We start from the raw sequence: 23169 nt of genomic DNA, 5'->3' as shown, positions 1-23169 counted from the left end.
CTTCTGTTGCATACACGCCTCTCTCCTAGCTGTAGGATCAGCCACAGCTGCCCTCGTGTCTGTGCTTCTTCCTAAAGCATGGTCCAACCCTTTGTCCATTGGTTTTGTGGCCTTACTAGCAGACTGCCCAAAAAGCTTCCAACTCGCCCAGTCAGCACTTGTACACTGACCTCAATGGACAGAGGGAAACGAGGACAGGAAGGATTACCATTGAAGGTTCATCTGGAATGACTTTCTTTTTACAGATGAAATGCGCATGCACACCCACACGCACACAAACACACTCTGGTGGTCTCTGATCCCATGGCCAGGTTTTCCTTTTGATTTCTTCCACGGACTTATCACAGTTTCCAATCTCCCTTGCTGAACAGAAAGCTGGACTGTAATTCATTATATCACTTAAATGACAGAATTTAAAATGATTGTTTTCTGCCTTAAGAATTTTCACTGATTAACAATTTACTGGCTCAGGGTGGTCTTAACATAAATTAGAGGTGGGGAGAAGAAGCCTACTGTCGTGCTAAGTGAGTAATTGAGAACAAGAAGGCCAACATTTATCATTTTGACCACTCCTAGTTTGACGGCAGCCCATCAGAAAACACCTCCATTTGGGGCACTTTTTCCCTTCCTTTCAAGGTCCTGACGTGGTTGAACACCCTTTGCTTTTTCAGAGCTTCTGTCGTTCTCACGTGGACGCCCCGGTTGATGAGATGGGCTCTAGCTCCCGACCACTCCCCACTCTCCAGCTGCTCCTGATGGGCCCTTGTTACCCTCCCAGACCAACGGCCACCTTGCTCAGGTCCCCAGAAGTCAGCAAAACATACTGATGCGTTTTTATCACATGCCTAAAGCACCTCAGCATTCCAGAAAACATTTCACACAGAAGAGTTCAGAATCTGGGAATCACTCCGCATTTTATTTTACAGTACATTCATGTAAGTTCCTGCATTTCCAAGGTAACCAGATCACATTCAGGTTAGCACTGCTGGTAACAAAATTATACAACTACCCTGGCTTCAAAAACAAGATAGGATGATACAGATGAACACTTCTTTCCCTTTAATACTGCAGAAGACAATACATCACAAAAATAAAATTACATGCCTTTTACAATCCAGTGTGAAGGCATATTATTTATGTTAAAATCAAACCATTTGGGATATGGGGAGCATGAGAAGAGTTTCAAAGCTTAAGATATCTAAAATTTCTCCAAATGCCGTCTTTCTTTTCTAGCCACCAGTTGGCACATTCAGCATCGATGCCTTGGGAGGAGAAGGGCAGAGGAAAGCAGGGGATCCTTTAACTCCAAAACTCATGGCTTCTTAGGCTACTTCGGTAAAAACTACTTTAACCTAAAATCCTAAAAAGAGTTAATATTAACAAGGGATGGTAACATAGGAAGCACCTGGAGAAAATTCCTCCAGTCACTGATGAGAAACATAAGCTGCAGACATTTCGCAAAAATGGAAAACTGTGTCACATCCAGTAACATATTAAGTTCTGAAAATACACTTTCACTTTACTGAATGAAAACACTATCATATCCGTGCTGGTCTCAAATCAGCTCAGAAAAACAGCTGTAACCTCCGTCTGCAGTATTCCCTAGAGGCTATCTTATACCATTACCATCTGAGAGCGCAGCTGACCAGTATCCCCAACCCTTGAGAAAGATAAGAAGCCAAACTGAGCCATCATAAAGATTAGAACAAATCAGGTAGGAGAAAATTCGGATGTGTGAGAAAGCAGGAAATTAGATTTATGTGGGTCTTTCTCCTAGATAAAAATATTGTTACAGAATGTTTTGGACCCAGGTCCAACACAGCTGGAATGATAAGTTACTGAAAACTTAAGCCCCCATGGAGAAAGACAGCGTGCTTATGCAGCACCTTTCTCTTAGAAGTTCAGTGTGCTTTAGTACAATTACCAATTAATAGCATAATTAAGTACAAGGTTCAGAATATACTTGGACTTATTGTTAATTCCAGTGACTAAAGAGTCCCTGCCACTTGCTGCCAAGAAATTTTTGAGTCTTGAACTTATCAGGTTATGAATGAAATTGACACTCATATTTGCTGACTCGAGAAGAAATATCACCCCTTTCAGAAGGGGCTGAAAAACACGATGGAAGAGGGAATAAGACACTTCTTAGGAAAGCCACAGAACATCTTATTAAAAACCAGAGCCAGTGCATGTTTCACAACCCCTGAAGAAAGTCCCCAGCAGCAGGGTGAGCGAGGGGAGCAGTGATGTTTTTGAAACCAGAGTGACTTGTAGCTAACTGCCTAACAGTAAATTCACATAGTAAAATGCAGAATAAGTCAACATATAGCCGAGGTTTACATTATATCTAGAAATATGTTTTATGCTTTAAAAAAAATTGCAATGCACTCCAAAAAAATTTTTCAGATAATTCATGTACAACAGAAGGCACTGTTATCCGCATAAATCCATTGATTCTGCATGGCAAAAACCTGAGACGTGCAATTCAATCCGATTCTCTAAAACCACCTTGGTCGTTCATCCTTTGGAGCATACGGTTTGTCCTTTTCAGTCCAATGATTTTGTTTTTCTTTAATTTCATACATTACAGTAGCTGCTTAAAATATATATATTTCAGGGTGAGAAAGGTCAAAGGGGAAGGGGAGAGTGCCAGGCGGTGACTGGCACAGCAGGAGCAGCCGCCCCCCTCCCCGTGCCCCTCACCTTCCCCTGGTGAAGCAGATGTGGCGCTGACATGTGGTCGGCTGAGGTCCTGCCTTCAGTTGCTGCCGGGCACAGTCCCGAGGTTAAATGCCGAGAGGACGCCTTTGTTTTCAAACGTGAAGCCTCCCTGTTGCTCGATCTTCTTCTTTGCCTCTGGCATTTGCCAAGAGAAAGGGGAAGAAAGGACAGGAGAGGATTTAAGGTGACAAGGTTGGAAATAACTTTAAAGGAACCCGATTCTTTAGACTTAGCACTGTGAGGGAATGGGACTCGTGGGATTAATTACTCTGCCCAACGGAGCACCAGCCTTTAACAGACCCACGTCAGGAAGCAGTTATGTTTACCCTCACGGAAAAACCATTTCCTAAAAACGAGTAAATTGAAAACAAGGCTCAAAGTTGAGTTCCACCTGCTCCACAGTCTGCTGCTGAAAGGACGCCCAGACCTCTCACATTAGGAGGGCTGATACAGAATCTGTACAGGACTGAAAATCTATGTCTATGCAGAAGAACCCGGGTTCTAAACTCTACATTTCTATTCCATGATTTCCCACTGAAATATTTTTGTAATTACAAAATCCTTTCCATTGATTTTCCAGGAGTGACCATAATGTCTGCATAAATAATTTCTCCAGGGGGCCAGCCTGGTGGTGAAGTAAAGTTTGCATGCTCCGCTTCAGCGGCCGAGGGTTCGTGGGTTCAGATCCCGGGTGTGAACCTACACACCACTCTTCAAGCCATGCTGTGGCAGGCGTCCCACATACAAAACAGAGGAAGACTGACAGAGATGTTAGCTCAGAGTCAATCTTCCTCAAGCAAAAACAAAAAAGAAGAAGAGGAAGACTGGCAACAGATGTTAGCTCAGGACCAACTTTCCTCACCAAAAGAAATAATAATTTCTCCAGCTTAAAAACTGAAAATCAAAAAGAATCAGCAACATGTAAAGTCCAAGAAATAGAAATGGAGGGTATCTCATCTCCAGGAATACAAGCTCCTCGCTAGAACTCACAAAGGGCCTTTGGTCCATCTGTGGTTAAGACGTTTAGGTAGGTGATCCCACTGACTAACTCTCCCTCGGCAAGACTCATCCACCCCTCACGTCTTACCTTTAGCTCCAAAATAGGATAAGGATGTGAATAACACCACCACTAAAAGACACATATTAAGGCATGGTGTTTTGCAGAGCTAAGATACCAAGAATGATTAAAAAGAAGATCATGTACTACTGATAATTTCTTATTATCTTGAAAGACTGGTCTCTAACAACTTTAAAAAGTTATTTTGGTGCCACCAGGTGCATAAAATAAGACTGCTGGCACTCTGTCACATGCACTCCAATCTGGAAATCACGCTGGCTGACCTGCCACCGTCCTCCGGTGCTCCGCCAGTGTGTACACCTCCTGCAGCGCCCTCCTCTGATCCTCACTGAGCGGTGCCATCAGCAGCTGGTACCAGGCAGCATCCCGATTCTGCACAGCTGTTGCATTTTGGGGGCAGTAGGGGAAGGAGGAAAAGATAAGGGAGTCCGGTGACAATTATTATTTCAGAGAATAATAGTAACACGATCAAATTACAATGAAATGATCGCAGGCAGTAAGAGACCAAGAGTACAGTACTATGACAAACACAAGGTGCTGAAACTTACTCCAACAAAGGATTATGCCTGAGTACTCACTTTAGGGCCCAGCTATGCGGGCTATGAGGAAGGTCCGGACGCTGCAAATCTCTGCTTTGCCTAGTTTTCTGCTTCCTTCACCGTCTCCTCTTCTTCTTGGGGTTTTACTAACTATGAATGCTCCCTAAAATATAGATTTTGCCAAACACCTATACTCAACTTGGTACCATTTTTCTCTGGAATTCTCATCCTACCTACAGCTTCAGTATTGCTCCTACACCAAGAGCACAAATTTGTATCTTTAGCCAAAACTGTTCCCTAAGCCTCCTGGACTTTTCCACTTGGACAGCTCACCTGAAACTCAGCACAACTAAAATCAAATTCAACACTTTACCTCCAAAGCCCTCTACGTTTCCCCATCTCCATTACTATTCTATTAGTCTCCTAGTCAACCACTAACATCTTTAACCGTGCCTTCTCCACATCCAATTCTCTGCTGCTTTCCTGAAGTCTTTCACCGATACGCTTCTTTCCATCAAATGCCATCCTCCCACTCCAGGGTCCTACTACTCCTAAATTAATAAAGTAATCTCCTAATGCTTGGTTCCAGATTTGAGTCCCCTTCAGTTCTTTTTGCACATTGTCATCCAATAAATCCCCTGAAGAAAACTACCACATCCCTGAGGTCACCTCTTTACAGAAAACCATTAAACAACACGCCGATGGGCAATTAGATAAAGACCACCTCAGTCCAGAATTCAAGGTTGGTACAATTCGGTCCCATTTTATTACTTCACAGAGACTTTAAGCAGTGGTCGCTACACAATGATCCAAAGCTGTTTGCCTATCACTTGAGAAGCACTTTCAAAATTCATATCCTGAGACGCCACCCAAGACCTAAAAGCTTCCTTCCTGATTATGATGCACACCCAGGTCTGGAAGCATCTGCCTTAGAGCGTACCCTCCATATTCTCATCTCCACACTTATGGTCTTATTTTCCCCATGCTTTGGAATAGCATTTCCTGTGCTCTCTATCTCTAGTTCCCACTAAATTTCAATAAAACATAGAGGTGGTTTTATCTTCATATTTGTAATAACACTAAATAATGCCCATCTATTACACTAGCATTGCCTTGTTAGTAACAATATTTTCTACACAAGGATGTTCACTTTAATTGCTTATAACAGCAAAAAAACTGAAAATACTTTTATATGTTCATCAGTAGAAACAAGTTAAAGTATGATATTACCATAGAAATACTATGTTACTATAAAACAAATGATCTATAGTAGTGGGATTTCTTTTAGTATAATTTCTTTATAACAATTTTCTAAATATTTTCATTGGTTTATTATTTACTTCTAACTCTGTAAATTTTCCATTTACATCTCTCAATTTTATACTGGATTATTGATCTTATTCACTTGTAGAAGGCCTTTGTAAACTGTGGATCTTAAGCCTATGATATGTATGTGACAAATAGTTTCTCTCAATCTTGCATGAGTCCTTTAACTGTATTTATAGTGTTCTTTGCTGTAGAAAGTTGGTAAATTGATATGTAGTAAAAAGTTACTCTCTTCTGGCAGCTGGACTCTCTGTTCCCTCCCGAGCGGACTGTGAACTGCTAAGAAGTCTATGGTCACAATCTTTACGCAACATTCTTTGTGAGATACTCCATTCTTTTCTGTAAAGTGTAAAAATGCTTGCCCATTTACACCCAGAGGGTGAGTAATATATGCAGACACTACTACTTTTGTGAGGATAACCTGCAGCCTCACACTGCCACTTCACGACGATAAAGATTGCTAGGACAGGGTGGTAGGTGTTTCGTTATGCTATTCTCTCTCATCTTGCGTATGCTTGGGGATTTCTATAATAAAACTAAATAAAACTTTTTAAAGGAATCTAAACCAACTGTGGGCAGATCTCAAAACTTCTAACACAAGGAAATGAAGAATGAGTTTAGAGAAAAAATCTGAAGATTCAGGGAGTAAAAACATACTCAGCAGAGCTTGGGTAAAAAATTGATATTCATCCACACTGTTGTCAAGGTCAAGTGGAGTGCTGAATCCCTCCAGGGCAGTTTCTTCCAATACTTCCTCATCCCAGTCATCGTCGTCTTCCTCCTCGTCTTCACCTCTTCCGTTATTTGACTGCATTGCTTGAGCAGTTACATTCGTCTCCTCTTCATCACTCGAAATCTCCTCTGTGGATCCATTATTTATTGAAAAGGAATCAAAACACATAAGGACAAAATTAAAAATTATTCCATAAAAAAACAAAAATTATAAAATGACATTCTAGAAATGGGAAAACTACTACATAATTTTACATAAAATTATAAAAATAAACCCTATCTTTACTGTAGTTTGTTAAATTGGAAATGATTTTATCCTCCTCACTAAAAACAATTTCCAAATACTCCTAAATCTGTGGTCCAGCTGGACATTACAATTGTTTTGCAAAGGCTGCCTCATATTCATTAATATAAAAACACTATTTAACAACAGATTCCCAAATTAACCTTTTTGTTAAAAAAGAAGACAAAATGATTGTGCAGTCTGTGCATGTGTTTTAAATAACAATGACCTCCCACTGAGAATGTGGGTCCCTTAACAATTAACTAAGCTGATTATGAACTGCTCAGAAGCGCTCAAATGAGGAGGTCATTTCTGATCATAGAAACAGAAAAATATCGAAATGTAAAGGGAAAACAGTTAGCTACATAGGGGTTGAAAAGTCGTCAGCTGAATTGTACATCACTATGGATTCTGTTTCTGTTTTCAGTGTCAGTCTGTTCCAAGCAGTTAGCCCAATATTGTAAATAACTGGAAGATAGTACACGCAGAACAAAAGCAACCTAAGAGGAAAAACCTGGAGTAAACCCAAACCAGTCAATATTAATCTAAAACTAGTTCTATAACACACATCATACTGAAGCACCTGGATTAATCTGCAAGGTAGTTTTAGGGATAAGGCAAGAAACCATAGTTTTGACCACACACATGGAAAATAAATAGATAGATAGATAGATAGATAGATAGATACACAACACATACACATATATACGGCGAAGGTATAATTACAGAGACGGCAAGAAATCCCTTTGCTAGCTAATCATTCTCATACTTCAGCAGAAAATTCAACAAGGAAATCTAGAATATTACTGGAAAATTTCCCTCAAGTCATATTAGTTGTAAACCAATAGTGAGCAAAGCAAGAAATTAGAAAGAGAATATTGTAACATACTGAAAAAAAGAATTCTACAATTGTTGGCATATACTTAGCAAAAAAAAAATCTAGTAAAGAAGCATTACTACAAAAAGACCTACATAGAATTCAGAAAAACAAACAAATTAGAAGTGCTTTGTGTTGGGGGTGGGGCAGGGGACAGATACCCTATATTTGAACAAACTGGGATGATGCCAGTTAAATGCAAAATGTTTTAAATCTACACTTGCTGAAATCATAGAATTTAGCATCAAAAATAGAGCTGTATGTTTTCCAGGAAAAGTTCTGATTTTTCTCAAAGAAATATCTGTTTTTAACCAGAAGAGGAAAAGTTCCTTTTTAGAGTTAGATAATTTTACTTCCTGGGCCCTAGCAAGTAGTTTCACAATATCATTAAATAAAATAAAGATCTAATATTCTTGACTCTAACAATCTTATTCTGACTCCTGATTAAGCAAATCACCTTCATTTATGCCCTTTATTCTAAATTTATTAATATGTAAACCATAAATATATCCCAATTATAATTTTTCTGAGGAGTCACCTAAGAACCACTAAAAAAAATCAGGCACTCTCTACTAATCTGCTGCACTGACCTTCCGCTCTGGATCTAACGATTCCTTGAATTCACGGCTGCTGCCTTCATTGAGACTAGTGGCACAAACAAGAAAATGAAATACTGCATTGCTAACTTACTGTCAAGACCATTTGATTCTGTTATAAATTTCCCAGGGTGTAACAACATCCGTTAGGCTCAATAATAAATCATTTATGTGTCAAATGTGAACAAATCTAAATTGACAAAGCACGATATAATTAAGTCAACCAAACCCAAAATATTTCTTAAATGTGCAACAGGCCAAAGAATATAAATCTGTTTAATGACTCCAAATAGACTAAAATTCAAAGAAAATGTATGCTCGAATCAAAATCAATTCTAGCATTCATTGCAGTTAGAAGACTTTACCGTTTTCTTCCATATCAGCTTTCTCTGCTTTTGAGCGATCTTCCCGGTTTACTAGTTGTCTAGTAGCACAGACCTGCTTTAGGCCAAGGAAAAGGAAAAGAATTGAGGGCACAATCTGTCCCACCACAGCATCTACTGCAGGAGGTCGATTTTGTAATTCCAAAAGGATACTCATTCCTATTATACACATCTTCCGGTCATGATGCCTACAAATTACAAAGGAAAAAAAACGCGCACATGAGAAACGAGGACAAGTTCTGAATGTCCTCATTTCAAAAGGAATGTCTAAGGTGTACTCTAAGGTTCATTCACTGGAATTATACAGAGGTATCCCTCATTTTCTACTAGTAAATCAAGTTTTGTCAACCAATAATTATCATCAAAGACCCACGGGAGTCTGCAATGAACATGGTGAATCCTGCTGTAATATCAATTTATGATTCATAGAAATGTTATATCTGGGCCTTGGCATAACAAGTTTTATTAAAGCAGGAATATCTGTATTTGACAGCATAAAATTCCTATCCAATGGAGAAAGGAAGAATTTCTGAGATTGTTCTACAAGTTTCTTGGCACATAAATTGTACACTAACCCCGGGTACCAAAAGCTATTTCAAAAGCTCAGCATCTAATAGACTGAACTTAGTGACTATAAGTAAATCTATTAAAGGTCCTCTGCTATAACACAGGATAAGGAGAATTTAATTTTGAAGAAAATAGTTTGACGATTACACGTTACACACATTTTTCTACTAAATGTTTCTTCTAAGTTCTTTAAAACTAAAAATATTAAGAATGAAAAGACTACTATATTGGTATATAACACTTTCAAAATTGCAGGCACGAACAAAAAATTCATTGGCAGTGGTTCAATTCGTTTAAAATGAGAGTAATATACAACAAACCCAATGATGAATGTATTAGAAGCTTCTGTTATTCTTCGTTATTTGCACTGGTGATTCATTCAAGTTACTAATGCCAAAGCGGTATACTATAACAGAAGCTGTACTTGACCTGAGAGCTTTCTCACCCATGTAGCCCCAAACTAGTAGGGCACACTGGGTGTCAAGGCAATCACAGCAGGAAAGATGATTATCAAGTGGGGCTCTAAAGAACCCAAGGAAACACCATCCCAGCGCGCCCAGTCTGTGCAATAGCTGAGATAGCCTTTCTGTTTTTTGGAAAACTGCTTATAGATGGTAATAAAGAGATAAGTGTACCAACTGCTTAACTGTGAACGACCAAATCTCTACGCCCTAAATCTTTGTCAGAGAGTACTTTAAGCATAATTTCTTTCTCAAGTATGTTCTTCCCTTTAAGGCTTTAACAAGAAACCTAAATCAGGGACAAATCCCAGTCTCTTACAAGCAGACAAATTCGAATACACAAAGCAGCTTGTGAAGATGTTCCCCATTCCTATTCTACCGTCCTAATTCAGGCCGCCACCATCACCCCACCACTTAGCAGTGGGCTAACTACTCCTCCTGCTGGAAGCAAGTCTGTTCCCCTCAGCAAATTTTTCTAAATGATATCTTACAAAACTCAAGAAGAACACTAGTTATTTCTAATGTTTTAAACAAATTAATCAGCAATCTAGGTGAAATTCTAGTATAACATGGTCATTAATATGTGTTGGGCCACTGGAAGTGGGCTTACATAGTACTTGGGGTCTCATTTTTCCTACGTTTGAAAACTAGGACAGGTGCTTCACACAAGGCTAAACTCTCCTCCAAGGCAGGATCTCGGCCACAACTAACCATCCTTCTGACCTTACATTTGAGAACAGGCCCCCTTGTGATCTGCAAAGAGTTCAACATCCTGGGACAGGACATTATATCTTTATTAGACTGCTACTTTCCTTAGAAACCTGCCTCCATTTAGAATGTGTTTACCCAAAGACACTTAGTAGTCATGGAACCTGGATGGACACTTAATTCTTATTGCCTAGAGCTAGAACAACGCACGTAAGTCAAAAACAAGTGGGGGAGGGCTATACCTAGTTTTCAGAGCCTGCATTCTTTCCATGAGATTATGCTGCTGCAACACATTCTTAATTCTCTAAAAATTAAATATTATGTTAACAATACACTAAAAAAAATTCTTAAGATATGAAAATTATCTTTCTATATGCTATTACACGTACATATTACAAAGTCAACTTTCCAGAAACAGAAATGTAAAATCCAAAAGACACATACCCAAGAAAACAATCTGTATCATTCATCCACTGATTTATAAACTGTACAGTTACAGGTCCAGGGTTATGAGGCAACTGAATTCGTTCTAAAGTATGTAGCAGCAAATCAGGGTTGTAGTACAAGGCAGCAATTGCAACCTGAAGACACATAGTACGGAGCTCACTCGTTTTGACCCCTCGGGTTAATCTCTCCAAAACAAGTTGAACAAAGAGTGGAATGCACTAGAGGAAAAAAAGAAAAAGAGAATCAACCATACACAGAGAAACCAAGTAACTTTTGTAAGAAGCAGAATGTTGGTAAAGAGTGTTATCAGTAAAGAAGATCCTCTTAATGACAATAAAACTTTTGCTTATTTAAATCATTTTTAGATTTATTAACCAACTTTATATTCTCATAAAAAGCCAGACAGACTAAATGGCCAAAAAGAGGTCCCAGAGCAGGGCCAGGAAGTCCCCTCGCCTTTGAGTGCAGGTCACAGTTAGCTCAAGATTGTCCTACATGAGTCCACACTCAAATGATGGGAATAATCCATATGTAGACTCAGTCACTTCCACATTTAAGGTAAAATGACAATTACGGAATTTTACTTTGATAAATCAAGTTGGAAATAAATGAATGAAACTGAGAATAAGCATCATGTGATCAGAATTTCTCTTGAGAAAGAAAACTCCTAAATAAATAGGTCATGGGGACATAATGTACAGCATGGTGAATACAATTAATAATACTGTATTGTATATTTGAAAGCTGCTAAGAGAGTAGCTATTAAAAGTTCTCATCACGAGAAAAAAATTTTTGTAACTATGTATGGTGATGGATGTTGACTAGACTTAATTGTCTTGATCATTTCACAATATATACAAATATCGAATCACTATATTGTACACCTGAAACTAACATGAAAACTTTAAGAAAAGAAAATTCCTATTGGTATAAGTAAAGGATGAAGAAAAAATGGTGGACTTCACATATTAAAATAAAATTAAGTGAAAGCGATGAGCTGAAATGATTTGTGTAAAATAAAATTCTGAGGTCTTACTATAAACTCATTTTAAAATTAAACTTTAAAAATCAAGGTTTCAGGGGAGGATGGGATGAGTAGGCAGAGCACAGAGGATCTGCAGGGCAGTGAAAATCCTTTGCATGTTACTATAATAATGGATGCACATCATTATACGTTTGTCCAAACCCATAAAATGAACAACACTAAGAGTGAACCCTAGCGTAAACCATGGGCTCTGGATGACAACGATGCATCAGCGTAGGTCTATCATTTGTAACCAGTATACCACCTGTGGAGATGCTGACAATTGGGGAGGCTATGTATGTATGAGGACGAGGGGTATATGGGAAATCTCTGTATCTTCTGCTCAATTCTGCTGTGAACCTAAAATCGCTCTAAAAAATAAAGTTTGTTAAAAAAATAACTAAAGTTTCATGTAGAAATCTGAGTTAAATTTATATGCTTTCTTTAGTAGGCCAACTATAAGTACATTCAGATCAGCAGAATACTAGCCTCATTTAGGATAATATATAAAACCAAAGTACATGACTACATGTGCTACTTTTAAGATTGAGATTTTATAAAGAGACGACTAGTTTGATTAACTCTATTGATTTCTTCTCATATTCTGATATAGAGCCTTCAGTGTTCTGATTTGATGCACAACATATATAGGATATGGGCTACATTAAAATTATTACAATAGTCAAATAGTTATTGTGAATCAATGAAGCCACAAGAAAATGTAAACTAACGTTGAAAAGCTCTTTTTGAGATGTTTTAATAATAAAATTTCATTTTAACAAATATTTCCTATTACATGCAAAGCCATTAAGAATACGAAGAAACTTTAAGGTTTAAAACTAGTAAAACTAAAATTATCCCTTTATATTATATTAAAAGAAAATCAATTATGAGGAATAATATGCAGAATATCTCTATATACTACTATGGAGCGATCTGTAGGATATATTATTAAGTGAAGTAGGCAAGATGGAAAAAAATATGTATAGTATGCTACTGTTAAAGACGGTGAGGAGAGAATGAATATATCCATTTGCTTACTTTTTAAAATGAAAGGATGAAAGAAAAACGGGGTGGAGTGTGTGAAATGGGGAAAGAGAGTAAGGGTAGAGGGGACAGGGATGGAAGCTAGGCTTCCCTGAATATGCAAGCACATCTCATTTTATTGTCTTTTGCTTTATTGCACTTCACAGATACTGCATTTTTTACAGATTGAAAATTTGTGGCACGCTGCGTTGAACAAGTCTATCCGTGCCATTTTTCCAACAGCATCTGCTCACTTCATGTCTCTGTGTTACACTTTGGTAATTCTCGTAATATTTCAAACATTTCATTATTATTATATTTGTTATGGTGATCTGTGATCAGTGATCTCTGATGTTACTATTCTAATTGTTTTGGGGCACTATGAACCATGCCCATGTAAGACTGCAAACTTAATCCTGTGTGTTGTGTGTGTTCTGACTGCTCCACCCGATGGACGTTCCCTGCCTCTCTCTCTCTCCTCGGGCCTCCCTCTCCCCTGAGACACAATATTGAAATTAGGCCAATTAACAACCCTACAACGGCCTCTCAGTGTTCAAGTGAAAGGAAGAGTTGTATGTCTCTCACTTTAAATCAAAAGCTAGAAATGAGTAAGATTAGTGAGGAAGGCACGGCAAAAGCCGAGACAGGTCAAAAGCAAAGGCCTCTTGCACCAAACAGTTAGCCAAATTGTGAATGCAGAGGGAAAGTTCTTGAAGGAAATTAAAAGTGCTACTCCAGTGAACACATGAATGATAAAAAAGTGAAACAGCTTTATTGCTGATGTGGAGAAAGTTTCAGCAGTCTGGATAGAAGATCAAACCAGCCAACCCTAAGCCAAAGCCTAATTAAGAGCAAGGCCCAACTCTCTTCAATTGTGTGAAGGCTGAGAGAGGTGAGGAAGCTGCAGAAGACAAGTTTGAAGCTAGCAGAGGTTTGTTCATGAGGTTTATGGAACAAAGCCATCTCTAAACATTAAAGTGCAAGGTGAAGCAGCAAATGCTAATGTAGAAGCTGCAGCAAGTTATCCAGAAGATCTAACTAAGATAGCTAGTGAAGGGGGCCACACTAAACGGCAGATTTTCAATGTAGATGAAACAGCCTGATATTGGAAGAAGATGCCTTCTAGGACTTTCATAGACAGAGAGGAGAAGACATGTCATGCCTGGCTTCAAAGCTTCAAAGAACAGACTGACTCTCTTGTTAGGGGCTAATGTAGCTGGTGACCTTAAGTTGAAACCAATGCTCACTTACCATTCTGAAAATCCAGGGGCCCTTAAGAATTATGCTAAATCTACTCCACCTGCACTCTATAAATGGAACATCAAAGCCTAGATGACAGCACATGTTTATAATATATTTTACTGAATATTTTAAGCCCACTGTTGACACCTACTGCTCAGAAAAGATTCCTTTTCAAAATATTACTGCTCACTGACAATGCACCTGGTCACCCAAGAGCTCTGATGGAGATGTGCAACGAGATTAATGTTGTTTTCATGCCTGCTAACACAACACCATTCTGCAGCCCATGGATCAAGGACTAATTTCAACTTTCAAGCCTTATTATTTAAGAAATAGGGTTCATTAGGCTATAGCCGCCATAGATAGTGATTCCTCTGACGGATCTGGGCAAAGTAAATTGAAAACATTCTGGAAAGGATTCACCACTCTAGATGCCATTGAGAACATTCTGGATACATGGGAAGAGGTCAAAATATCAACATTAACAGGAGTTTGGAAGAAGTTGATTCCAACCCTCATGGATGACTTTGAGGGGTTCAAAACTTCAGTGGAGGAAGTCATTGTAGATGTGGTGGAAATAGCAAGAGAACTAGAATTAGAAGTGGAGTCTGAAGATGTGACTGAATTGTTGCGATCTCATGATAAAATTTGAACAAATGTGGAGTTGCTTATTATGGATGTCAAAGAAAGAGGTTTCTTGAGATGGAATCTACCTGATGCCGATACTGTGCAGATTGTTGAAATGACAACAAAGGATTTAGAATATTACATAAACTTAGTTGATAAAGCAGTGGCAGGGTTTGAGAGGATTGACTCCAAATCAAAACTACAATGAGACATCACCTCATGCCCATCAGAGTGGCTATAATTACAAAGACAAAAAAGAACAAATGTTGGAGATGACGTGGAGAAAAGGGAACCCTCAACACTGCTGGGGAAAATGCAAACTGGTGCAGCCACTATGGAAAACAGTATGGAGATTTCTCAAAAAATTAAAAACAGAAATACCGTAGGACCCAGCTATCCCACTACTGGGTATTTATCCAAAGAATATAAAATCAACAATACAAAGAGGTCTATGCACCCCTATGTTCATTGCAGCATTAATCACAATAACCAAGACATCGAAGCAGGCCAAGTGCCCATTAACTGATGAATGGATAAAGATGATGAGAAATATCTATATATAATGGATTACTACTCGGCTATAAAAAAAAGACAAAATCATCCCATTTGCTACAACATGGACCTTGAGGGTATTATGCTAAGCAAAATAAGCCAGACAGAGACAGACAAACATCATATGATTTCACTCATATGTGGAAGATAAACAAACACATGGATAAAGAGAAAAGATTAGTGGTTACCAGAGGGGAAGGGGGTGGGGGTAGGCGAAAGGAGTAAAGAGGCACACATGTATGGTGACAGATAAAAACTAGACTACTGCTGGTGAGCACAAGGCAGTCTATACAGAAACTGATATATAATAATGTACACCTGAAATTACACAATGTTATAAACAAATATGACCTCAATAAAAATAAATAAGTAAACAAATAAGCCATGAGGATGTAATGTACAGCATAGGGAATATAGTCAACAATGTTGTAATAACTTTGTATGATGACAGATGGTTACTAATCTTATAAGGGTGACCACTTTGTAATGTATATAAATGTCGAATCACTATGCTGTACACCTGAAACTAATACAATATTGTACGTCAACTGTACTTAAATTTTAAAAAAATTATGCTAAGTGAGAGAAGCCATTCACAAAGACAACATATGATTCCATTTATATAAAATGTCTAGAATAGGAAATCTATAAAGAAAATAGAATAGTGGTTGCCCAGGGCTGGGGATACGTTAAAGGGAAATGAGTGATTACTAATGAGTACAGACTTTTCTGAGGGGTAGTGATGAAATGTTCTAAAATTGACTGTGGTAATAGTTGCTTAATTCTGTGAATATATTAAAAACCTCTGAAATATACACTCTAAATGGGTGTGAATATATTAAAAACCTCTGAAATATACACTCTAAATGGGTGAATTATATAGTATGTGTATTATTTCTCAATAAAGCTGTTATAAAAAAGTACATGGAGCAAAATTACAGAACTGAAATAAAAAAGAGACAACTCCATAGTTTTATTTGAATGATTCAACACTTTTTTCTCAGTAACTGAATATCACACCACAACTGTATCAAAAATTGAATTCATCTTATTGAAAATTTATAATATTTTTTAAACTGGTAAAAAGCAGCTTTTTTTTCTTTTTTGCACAGTATCTTCATTTCTGGTTAAAAAAGCTTCTAGGAATATTTCAACAGCATACACAAAAACAAAGTCAAAATGCAAATCTCTGGGAATCCAACTGAGTAGAATTTACACATTTATCTTCTTTGAGATTTGCTTGATAGCCCCTTAAATTATAGTCATGTGTCACTTAACGACAGGGCTACTTTCTGAGAAATGCATCGTTAGGCAATTTCATTGTCATGCGAACATCATAGAGTGTACTTACACAAACCTAGATGTTATAGTCTATCACACACCTAGGCTATATGGTACTAATCTTATGGGACCACCATTATATATCTGGTCTGTCATTGACCGAAACATCATTTTGTGGTGCATGACTATATTACATATTTTTCTATGTATCTCTTTCTCAGCTAGAACACAAGGCACAATTTCCAAACTGTGTAAGTATTTTTCTTGGTCATTTAAGCAGGATTTGCACCAGCAAGCATAAACTGTAGGCTACCTCTTTAATTTTCCATCATAATATAACCAAAATGTCAATCAAGTACGTAACTTTTAAATGTAAACATCAAGTATGATGCTTTCCATACAATTATTACCTGATCAATTCCCCTTCCTTTGCACTGAAGAATGATGACTTCAAGAAGTTTGGCTGCATGACACTCTGCATCTTCTCCGGCATCTCCACATAGTACCTACAGTAATTACAATGGAGCTCAGCAGTGAATGGATTTGCATAGAATTTAATCAAGTCCACATGAAGCAAATAGCCCATAAAAATTCAGCCACTGGAATCACAGCTTTGCTTGCTTTATAAGTTTACCTTGCCAACCCAAAGAAGGAAGCTAAAAATAAAGTCCATCTGTTTTCTTTATCTACCCTGATTCCTCATAAGCAGTAACAATTCACTTATTTAACTTTGGATTAATAAATAAGGCTATATGAGTTAACTGTCTATATAAACAAAACTTCCCTTTAAAGGCGACAAAATAAGAAAACAATAAAATGGAATCAAAAGAAAAAAATAATCTCTTTAGACTATGAAACAAATCCTGTATTTTTCTGTTCCTTTTTAATTCCTGTCTATATGCATCCATTTTTTTCATAATAGCCACAATTTAATATTGCACACCTTTTAATTTCCCCCCATGGATTTTATAATTAAAAATATTTTCCATTTTCCTAAATATAACCATTTAGGACCATACAGGACTGCAGTAGATGAATACAACAAAGTTTACCAGACTCTTCCCCTATTGTCAATTTTGTATTTTCACTATTATAAACAATTCTCCAATGCACATGGTCATACATAAAATTTAGAATATGGTTGCCTTGTAATAAGGCTCCCAGAAGAGAGATTCGTAGAGTAGAGGCAGCTTATATTAGAAATTAAGAAATATGGAAACATTAATAAGAATTCAAACACCAGACATAAAAAAAGAACAGACAAGACAAAGAATAAAAGTGAGACAGAAATTTAAAATACAGACAAAAAGAAGGAACACAAACCAAAAGAAGATTCATTGAAAAAAGACTTCATGAAGTTGACAACTTTTGTCAAAATTATTTTTAAAAGCAAAGAAAGCAAAATTAACACATATTAGGAATGAAAGAGACATAAATACAGCTAAAGAGATTAAAAATAAGAGAATAGTATGGAGAATACCATATTCCTTATGTATTTGAAAACTTTAGATGAATGGGATAATTTCCTAAACAAATACAGTTGAAGAAAACTGAATAAAAAAGAAATTCCAGATAAAGATGACAGGTTGAACATTCCCATTTAATTTTATTCCTTCCCAAAAGGCCATTAAATGATAGAAGCATATATCCACAAAGACAGAGAAAAGGAAAAAAGAGATAGCTACAAAATTTTGAAAGCTGGAAAACAGATGGATCAGTGAGCTGAATCTTAAGCAGGTAGGTGGCAAAGCCAAGAATCAACCCTGTATTCATAAATTAAAATTCTACCTCCAGGGCAGGGTATCTAGATCTATATTCTAAATGTGAATGGGCTCTGGAACCAGAATGCTTTGGTTCAAATCCCAGCTCTGCCACGTATTAGCTGTGTTTTTAGAAAAGTTACTTAACCTCTATGTCTTACTCTCACCATCTGTAAAGGGACTATAATAATATACTTACGTTGTGGGAATGTATGATACAGAAAGAAAAAAAAATCACTCTGTTTTCTCAAAATTGCATTTACTTGTTTTGTTTGCTGGTTTGGGGGCTTTTCGCCCCCAAAAGGAGAAGAAACAAAAGATATTTCCGTAATTAAAAAAATGAGCTCTGGAGCCAGTCTCCCTGGGTTCAAATCGGCTCCAACACACAACAGCTACATGACTTAGGATACTTTATTAAACCTCATGCACAATGCAAGAAACTGTGCCTCAGTTTCCTCTTTGACAAAAAGGTGATACCTTCCTCATAATGTTGTGAAGGTTAAATGTTAATATGTATAAAGTGCTTAGGAAATACCTGGTATACAGTAAGAGTTCAATAAGCAATAGCTATTATTAAAACCAAGAACAGAAAATATATTTTAACTACTTGATAAGTATAAAGACATCATTATGAATATCACTTTTCTGTATCTGCTATAACAGAGAGCAGCTGCGAATTACCGACGGGACTGTGTAGGACTATGTTTTCTACTTGTTGCTTTCTCTTCCCCTTTCCCTCACTAGCAGCTGTCTCTACAACTTATTAAAAAACTGAAGACTGCAAGGTGACTACGATTTACCAGGATGGGTTATAACAGAGCTAAATGAGTCTTTAAAAATCATTATTCAGGGCCGGCCTGGTGGAGCAGCAGTTAAGTGCGCACGTTCCACTTTGGCAACTCAGGGTTCACCGGTTCAGATCCTGGGTGTGGACTTGCAAGCCACGCTGTAGTAGCATCCCACATATAAAGTAGAGGAAGATGGGCATGGAGTTAGCTCAGGGCCAGTCTTTCTCAGCAAAAAGAGGAGGTTTGGCAGCAGTTAGGTCAGGGCTAATCTTCCTCAAAAAAAAAATCATTACTCTACTCGTGCCGTTTATATGTGATGAAACTTAGTGACTTCCCAAAATCTTCCAGGCTCTTTATACCTGAACTGAAACCTAAATCAGATACATTGATTATTGGTTCAGAACTCTTAACACATCCTGGTACACATTTCTTCTAGTGAGGAAAATAGGTTGTACACTAGCTATTTTACTCCTAACTCCAAGGCCAAACTTAGGTTTCTGGCTATTTGAGCTTTCTAAATTTGCCAGCTCTTGCATTATAGTTTTACATTCATGTATATACACCTGTTCACCTAAAGGAGAAGGAAAACATTATTTAGTCTTCAATGACTCCAAGACTTAACCAATAGAGGGCCAAATCTAACCTGTGACAAAGATACCGCAGTAGGCAATCACATTTGTCCATAAACACAACAGTAGCCATTATGTGGCTTATAAATTATCCTGTATTGAGCTAAATGATGCCATTTTTCCAAGTATTCCAATTTTTGTCTTATGTTATTTATGTTCAAATTACCTATATCTAGTAGCTTCCAATATATACATTCAATTAAAGGAAAAATCAATGATTGACAAATTGTATGGTTATTTTCCTAACATTTTTTTTAATCAAGCAGCAAGTTTGCATTTTTGAAAGAAAAAACACAATGAAAATTATTTACCCTAAACATTACAAAGTACACAGCTGTAAAAGCGGCAAACATTCTTAAACACAAAACACAATATGAAATTTTCAAATTTCAATTCCAAGCTCCACTTGAAAATACAAAATGACAAATATATGTTGATGGAGGCAACACAGAACTAAATGTATAGGAAACAAACTGGAAGGGTGTCTGGAAGCGAAACCCTCAAACATTAGTAAGAACCACTGTGACAATTGATTAGGACACGCTTACCTTTCTACACATTGTAAAAAGTATTTCTAAGTGTTTTGGATTTGACAGTAAAGTATCTGTATCTATCGTCACATAATTATGCAGGAGAGGCATCATGTCTGGAAAAAAGATTTCAAAATCCCAATGAGACTTGAGTAACAGAAGTAGAAATAAATTATTCCCACTGAAACCACATTTCCGCAGCACTCACACACTGCTGTCTTCCCTTGCAACCACAAAATGCTAGAAGTGAAAGTGATAAATCTGCCCTATTTATAGATGAGAAAAATGTAGACCAGAAAGATTAAAATGCTCATCATTTATTGTAGTGATTGTTCTGCATCTTCTTCTTTTTCTCTGTGACACTCATCACTGTCTGACATACTGTATATCTTCTTGCTTGTCTGTGTGTTTGCCACCTTCCCTCCACATCACACTAGAAGGGAAGCGTCAAAAGAGCAAGGGCTCTATTTTGTTCACTGCTGCATTGCTGAGCTTAGAACAGTGCTTGGAACACAGTCAGCATTTAGAAAATATTAACTGAATGTACTGAATGTACAGATATGCTCTGATTGCAAATTAATTTAAGATACAATAGGAAATACAGTCTCCCTCCTACTGCCTATATCCCTAGAGCCGAAAAACACTGCCACAATAGCACCACCCTTGACTTGACAGGGAAATAAGGACAATTATTTTCTGATTAGTACTTGAAATCATATACGTCTTTATGTCCAGTGTCAAAGGAAATAATATCTAGACACAGAAAAGCAAAAATGTTACATGGTCAAAGTCATACCTGTAAAGTACTCAAAACAATCCTGCTGAAAAACCTCATATAATATACCTAGGAGCTGCCACATTTGAGGGGAAATACCATGGCAGGTTAAACTATATGCCAGGGAAAGAATTTCTTCATAGAATTCTAGAAAGAAGAAAATCTCTAGTTAGGACGCTAGGAAATGGCAAAAATTAAACACAAAGACCACACAGAGGATTGAGTCTGTACACGCGTGCATATTCCTATATTCCTCTTAGATCTAACGTACTTCTGAGCATGCCTTTCTCAGCATTCACATCTTCAGGTACGTATATTTACCACCTTCCATTTCTTACCAAGATCTGCCCCCTACTCAAGAAGACAAGGCAAAGATTAGTTTTTACTAAACTTACTTACAATACTGAAAAAAATATTTAATATTTTGTAATATATAAAATATAGTTCATACTTATAAAACTATATTAGAAATGGATACAAGAAGGAATAGATGATCGTATTCTCTCATGCACAGAATTTTTAATTTACAAATAATTAATATTCTTTGGAGAGCTTAATTAAGCTAGGCTAAACCACCTGCTTGTCTCACATGTTTTTACAAACTATATACTGGACAATATTTTGTCAATTTACAAAACTTGTAAAATTTGCACAGTATTTTTAAATTCACCTCAAGACAATTACACAAACTATAAAGCAGAAGAGTCCAAAGGGAATGTTCTCGTATTTGCACGTTTATTATTACTACCCTCAGTCAAACTGTATCTATACATACAATCAGAAAACACAAGTACAAACATTTCAAATAATTCCAACCATGTCACTCAGCAAAAAAGCCTAACTTCAAAGTTTTTCTTCCCTCTTATCAAAAGGAACTGCTATTCACCTTGGAAACTTGAATAAAGTTTTTTTCTGTAACATTATTTAAAACAATATATTTAAAAGCTAGTAATACAGATATTTGCCTTACCAGAAGCAAAATAAGATGGAAATCATAGATACTGGGAAATAATTTGTGATATAAGACAATCACTTAAAAAACAAAAAATTATGTGGATGTAACATTTCTGAAAGTTCTGTTCATCACTACGCCACCTGAGATGACGAGGAAAGGAAAGCAAATCCCACATCCTAACATGCAGATAGAAAAGGGGCCCAATATTTCCTTTTATACCCTTGACAGCTATAGCACATGTGCATGAGCTGGACAGCAGATGCTCAAGACCAGGACTCTGACACTTGAGGGAGACACTAGAAGGCACACAGCTGGTAGAGATTATTTTCTGTGGCTGTGCTGGAGTCTGAACTGTGGTGGGCAGTGGTCTAGGACCCAGTGTTAACAAAGGCAGTCCTGGCCTTCAAAGGCAGACTGTTTTAATGGCAGAATCCTGGCTGGCTCTGGCCAACTCCAGCCTTCCCAATGATTCAGTGAGCTAGCAAATGTCCTTCCACTAAACTCCATTTATGCTTAAACTGACCAGCAGTTATTTCACTTACTCTCAACAAACAAGACTGACTGTCAGGATAGGGAGGTTTTACTAACACTGACTTCCTACATAAGATAAAACAGTTAAATCAGTATAGCTAAGCCTGGCTTCTAACAATAAATAAAACTTTATGAGTAAATTAGCATTGAAAACAGGCAAAGGAGGGAGGGAAAGTGGGACAATGAAAGAGACCGGACCGTGGACATAAATGTGGTCAGACTGCTGTGGTGGGGGTCAATAACAGACTCAGCCCATGACACCATCGAGAACAAGTATTTTTAATCTGAGATCCAGTACGGCCATATATTCATTCAAAAAGTGCTGTTAACATTACTCATCACAGTTAAAAACATAAGGAAGATAATAAGATAATATCAGATATTAAGGATTATCTAGATAATAAGGATTATCTAATCCATCACCTCAGGACTAGGGATGGGGTATTAGAGGAGAAGCAACGGGAACCCTGGCTTTCTCCTCTGCCTACTGAACACAAGAAATAGGCCCTTTTCCTTTTCTTAACATCTTCATGTTACTCAAACCTAACAGCTGGTGTAGGGAGATCACGGAAGGTTGGTATAAATTATTTCCCTATGCCATACTTCGCAGTTTTCCTCCTCAAGATTACTTTACATTTACATGGAGAATTTTCAGTTAAAATCTTTCCCACGAATAAGGTCATAAGTGAATTGAATATATTCTTTTCGAGTTTATCACCTTCCCGATTTTA

At 37.4% G+C, this 23169-nt stretch overlaps 1 protein-coding gene across 3 annotated transcripts in view; it reads right to left on the bottom strand.

Moving 5' to 3' along the window:
- Positions 1 to 888: 888 nt before the first annotated feature.
- The window catches only part of IPO8 (importin 8), a 58599-nt gene continuing 36318 nt past the window's right edge, over positions 889 to 23169 (bottom strand). Inside the window, exons 18-26 of one of the 3 annotated variants that reach the window (XR_006889564.1) lie at positions 20974 to 21099; positions 20196 to 20293; positions 16881 to 16976; positions 10716 to 10936; positions 8518 to 8723; positions 6322 to 6525; positions 4063 to 4179; positions 2704 to 2856; positions 889 to 2593 (exon numbers count right to left, since the gene is read on the bottom strand). Coding sequence is in view for 2 of the 3 variants with exons in the window: in XM_046668489.1 (XP_046524445.1) it covers positions 2759 to 2856; positions 4063 to 4179; positions 6322 to 6525; positions 8518 to 8723; positions 10716 to 10936; positions 16881 to 16976; positions 20196 to 20293; positions 20974 to 21099 (1166 nt within the window). In the remaining variant the exon portion in view is untranslated. Of the gene's footprint in view, positions 2857 to 4062; positions 4180 to 6321; positions 6526 to 8517; positions 8724 to 10715; positions 10937 to 16880; positions 16977 to 20195; positions 20294 to 20973; positions 21100 to 23169 lie in introns of all 3 variants that reach the window. The other 2 variants (XM_046668489.1, XM_046668503.1) reach the window with 2 other exon arrangements.

The sequence above is a fragment of the Equus quagga genome, chromosome 1, assembly GCF_021613505.1.
Source record: "Equus quagga isolate Etosha38 chromosome 1, UCLA_HA_Equagga_1.0, whole genome shotgun sequence".
Lineage (NCBI taxonomy): Eukaryota > Metazoa > Chordata > Mammalia > Perissodactyla > Equidae > Equus > Equus quagga.
Note: the sequence above shows the minus strand (reverse complement) of the source record. Positions and strands in the feature narration are given on the sequence as shown.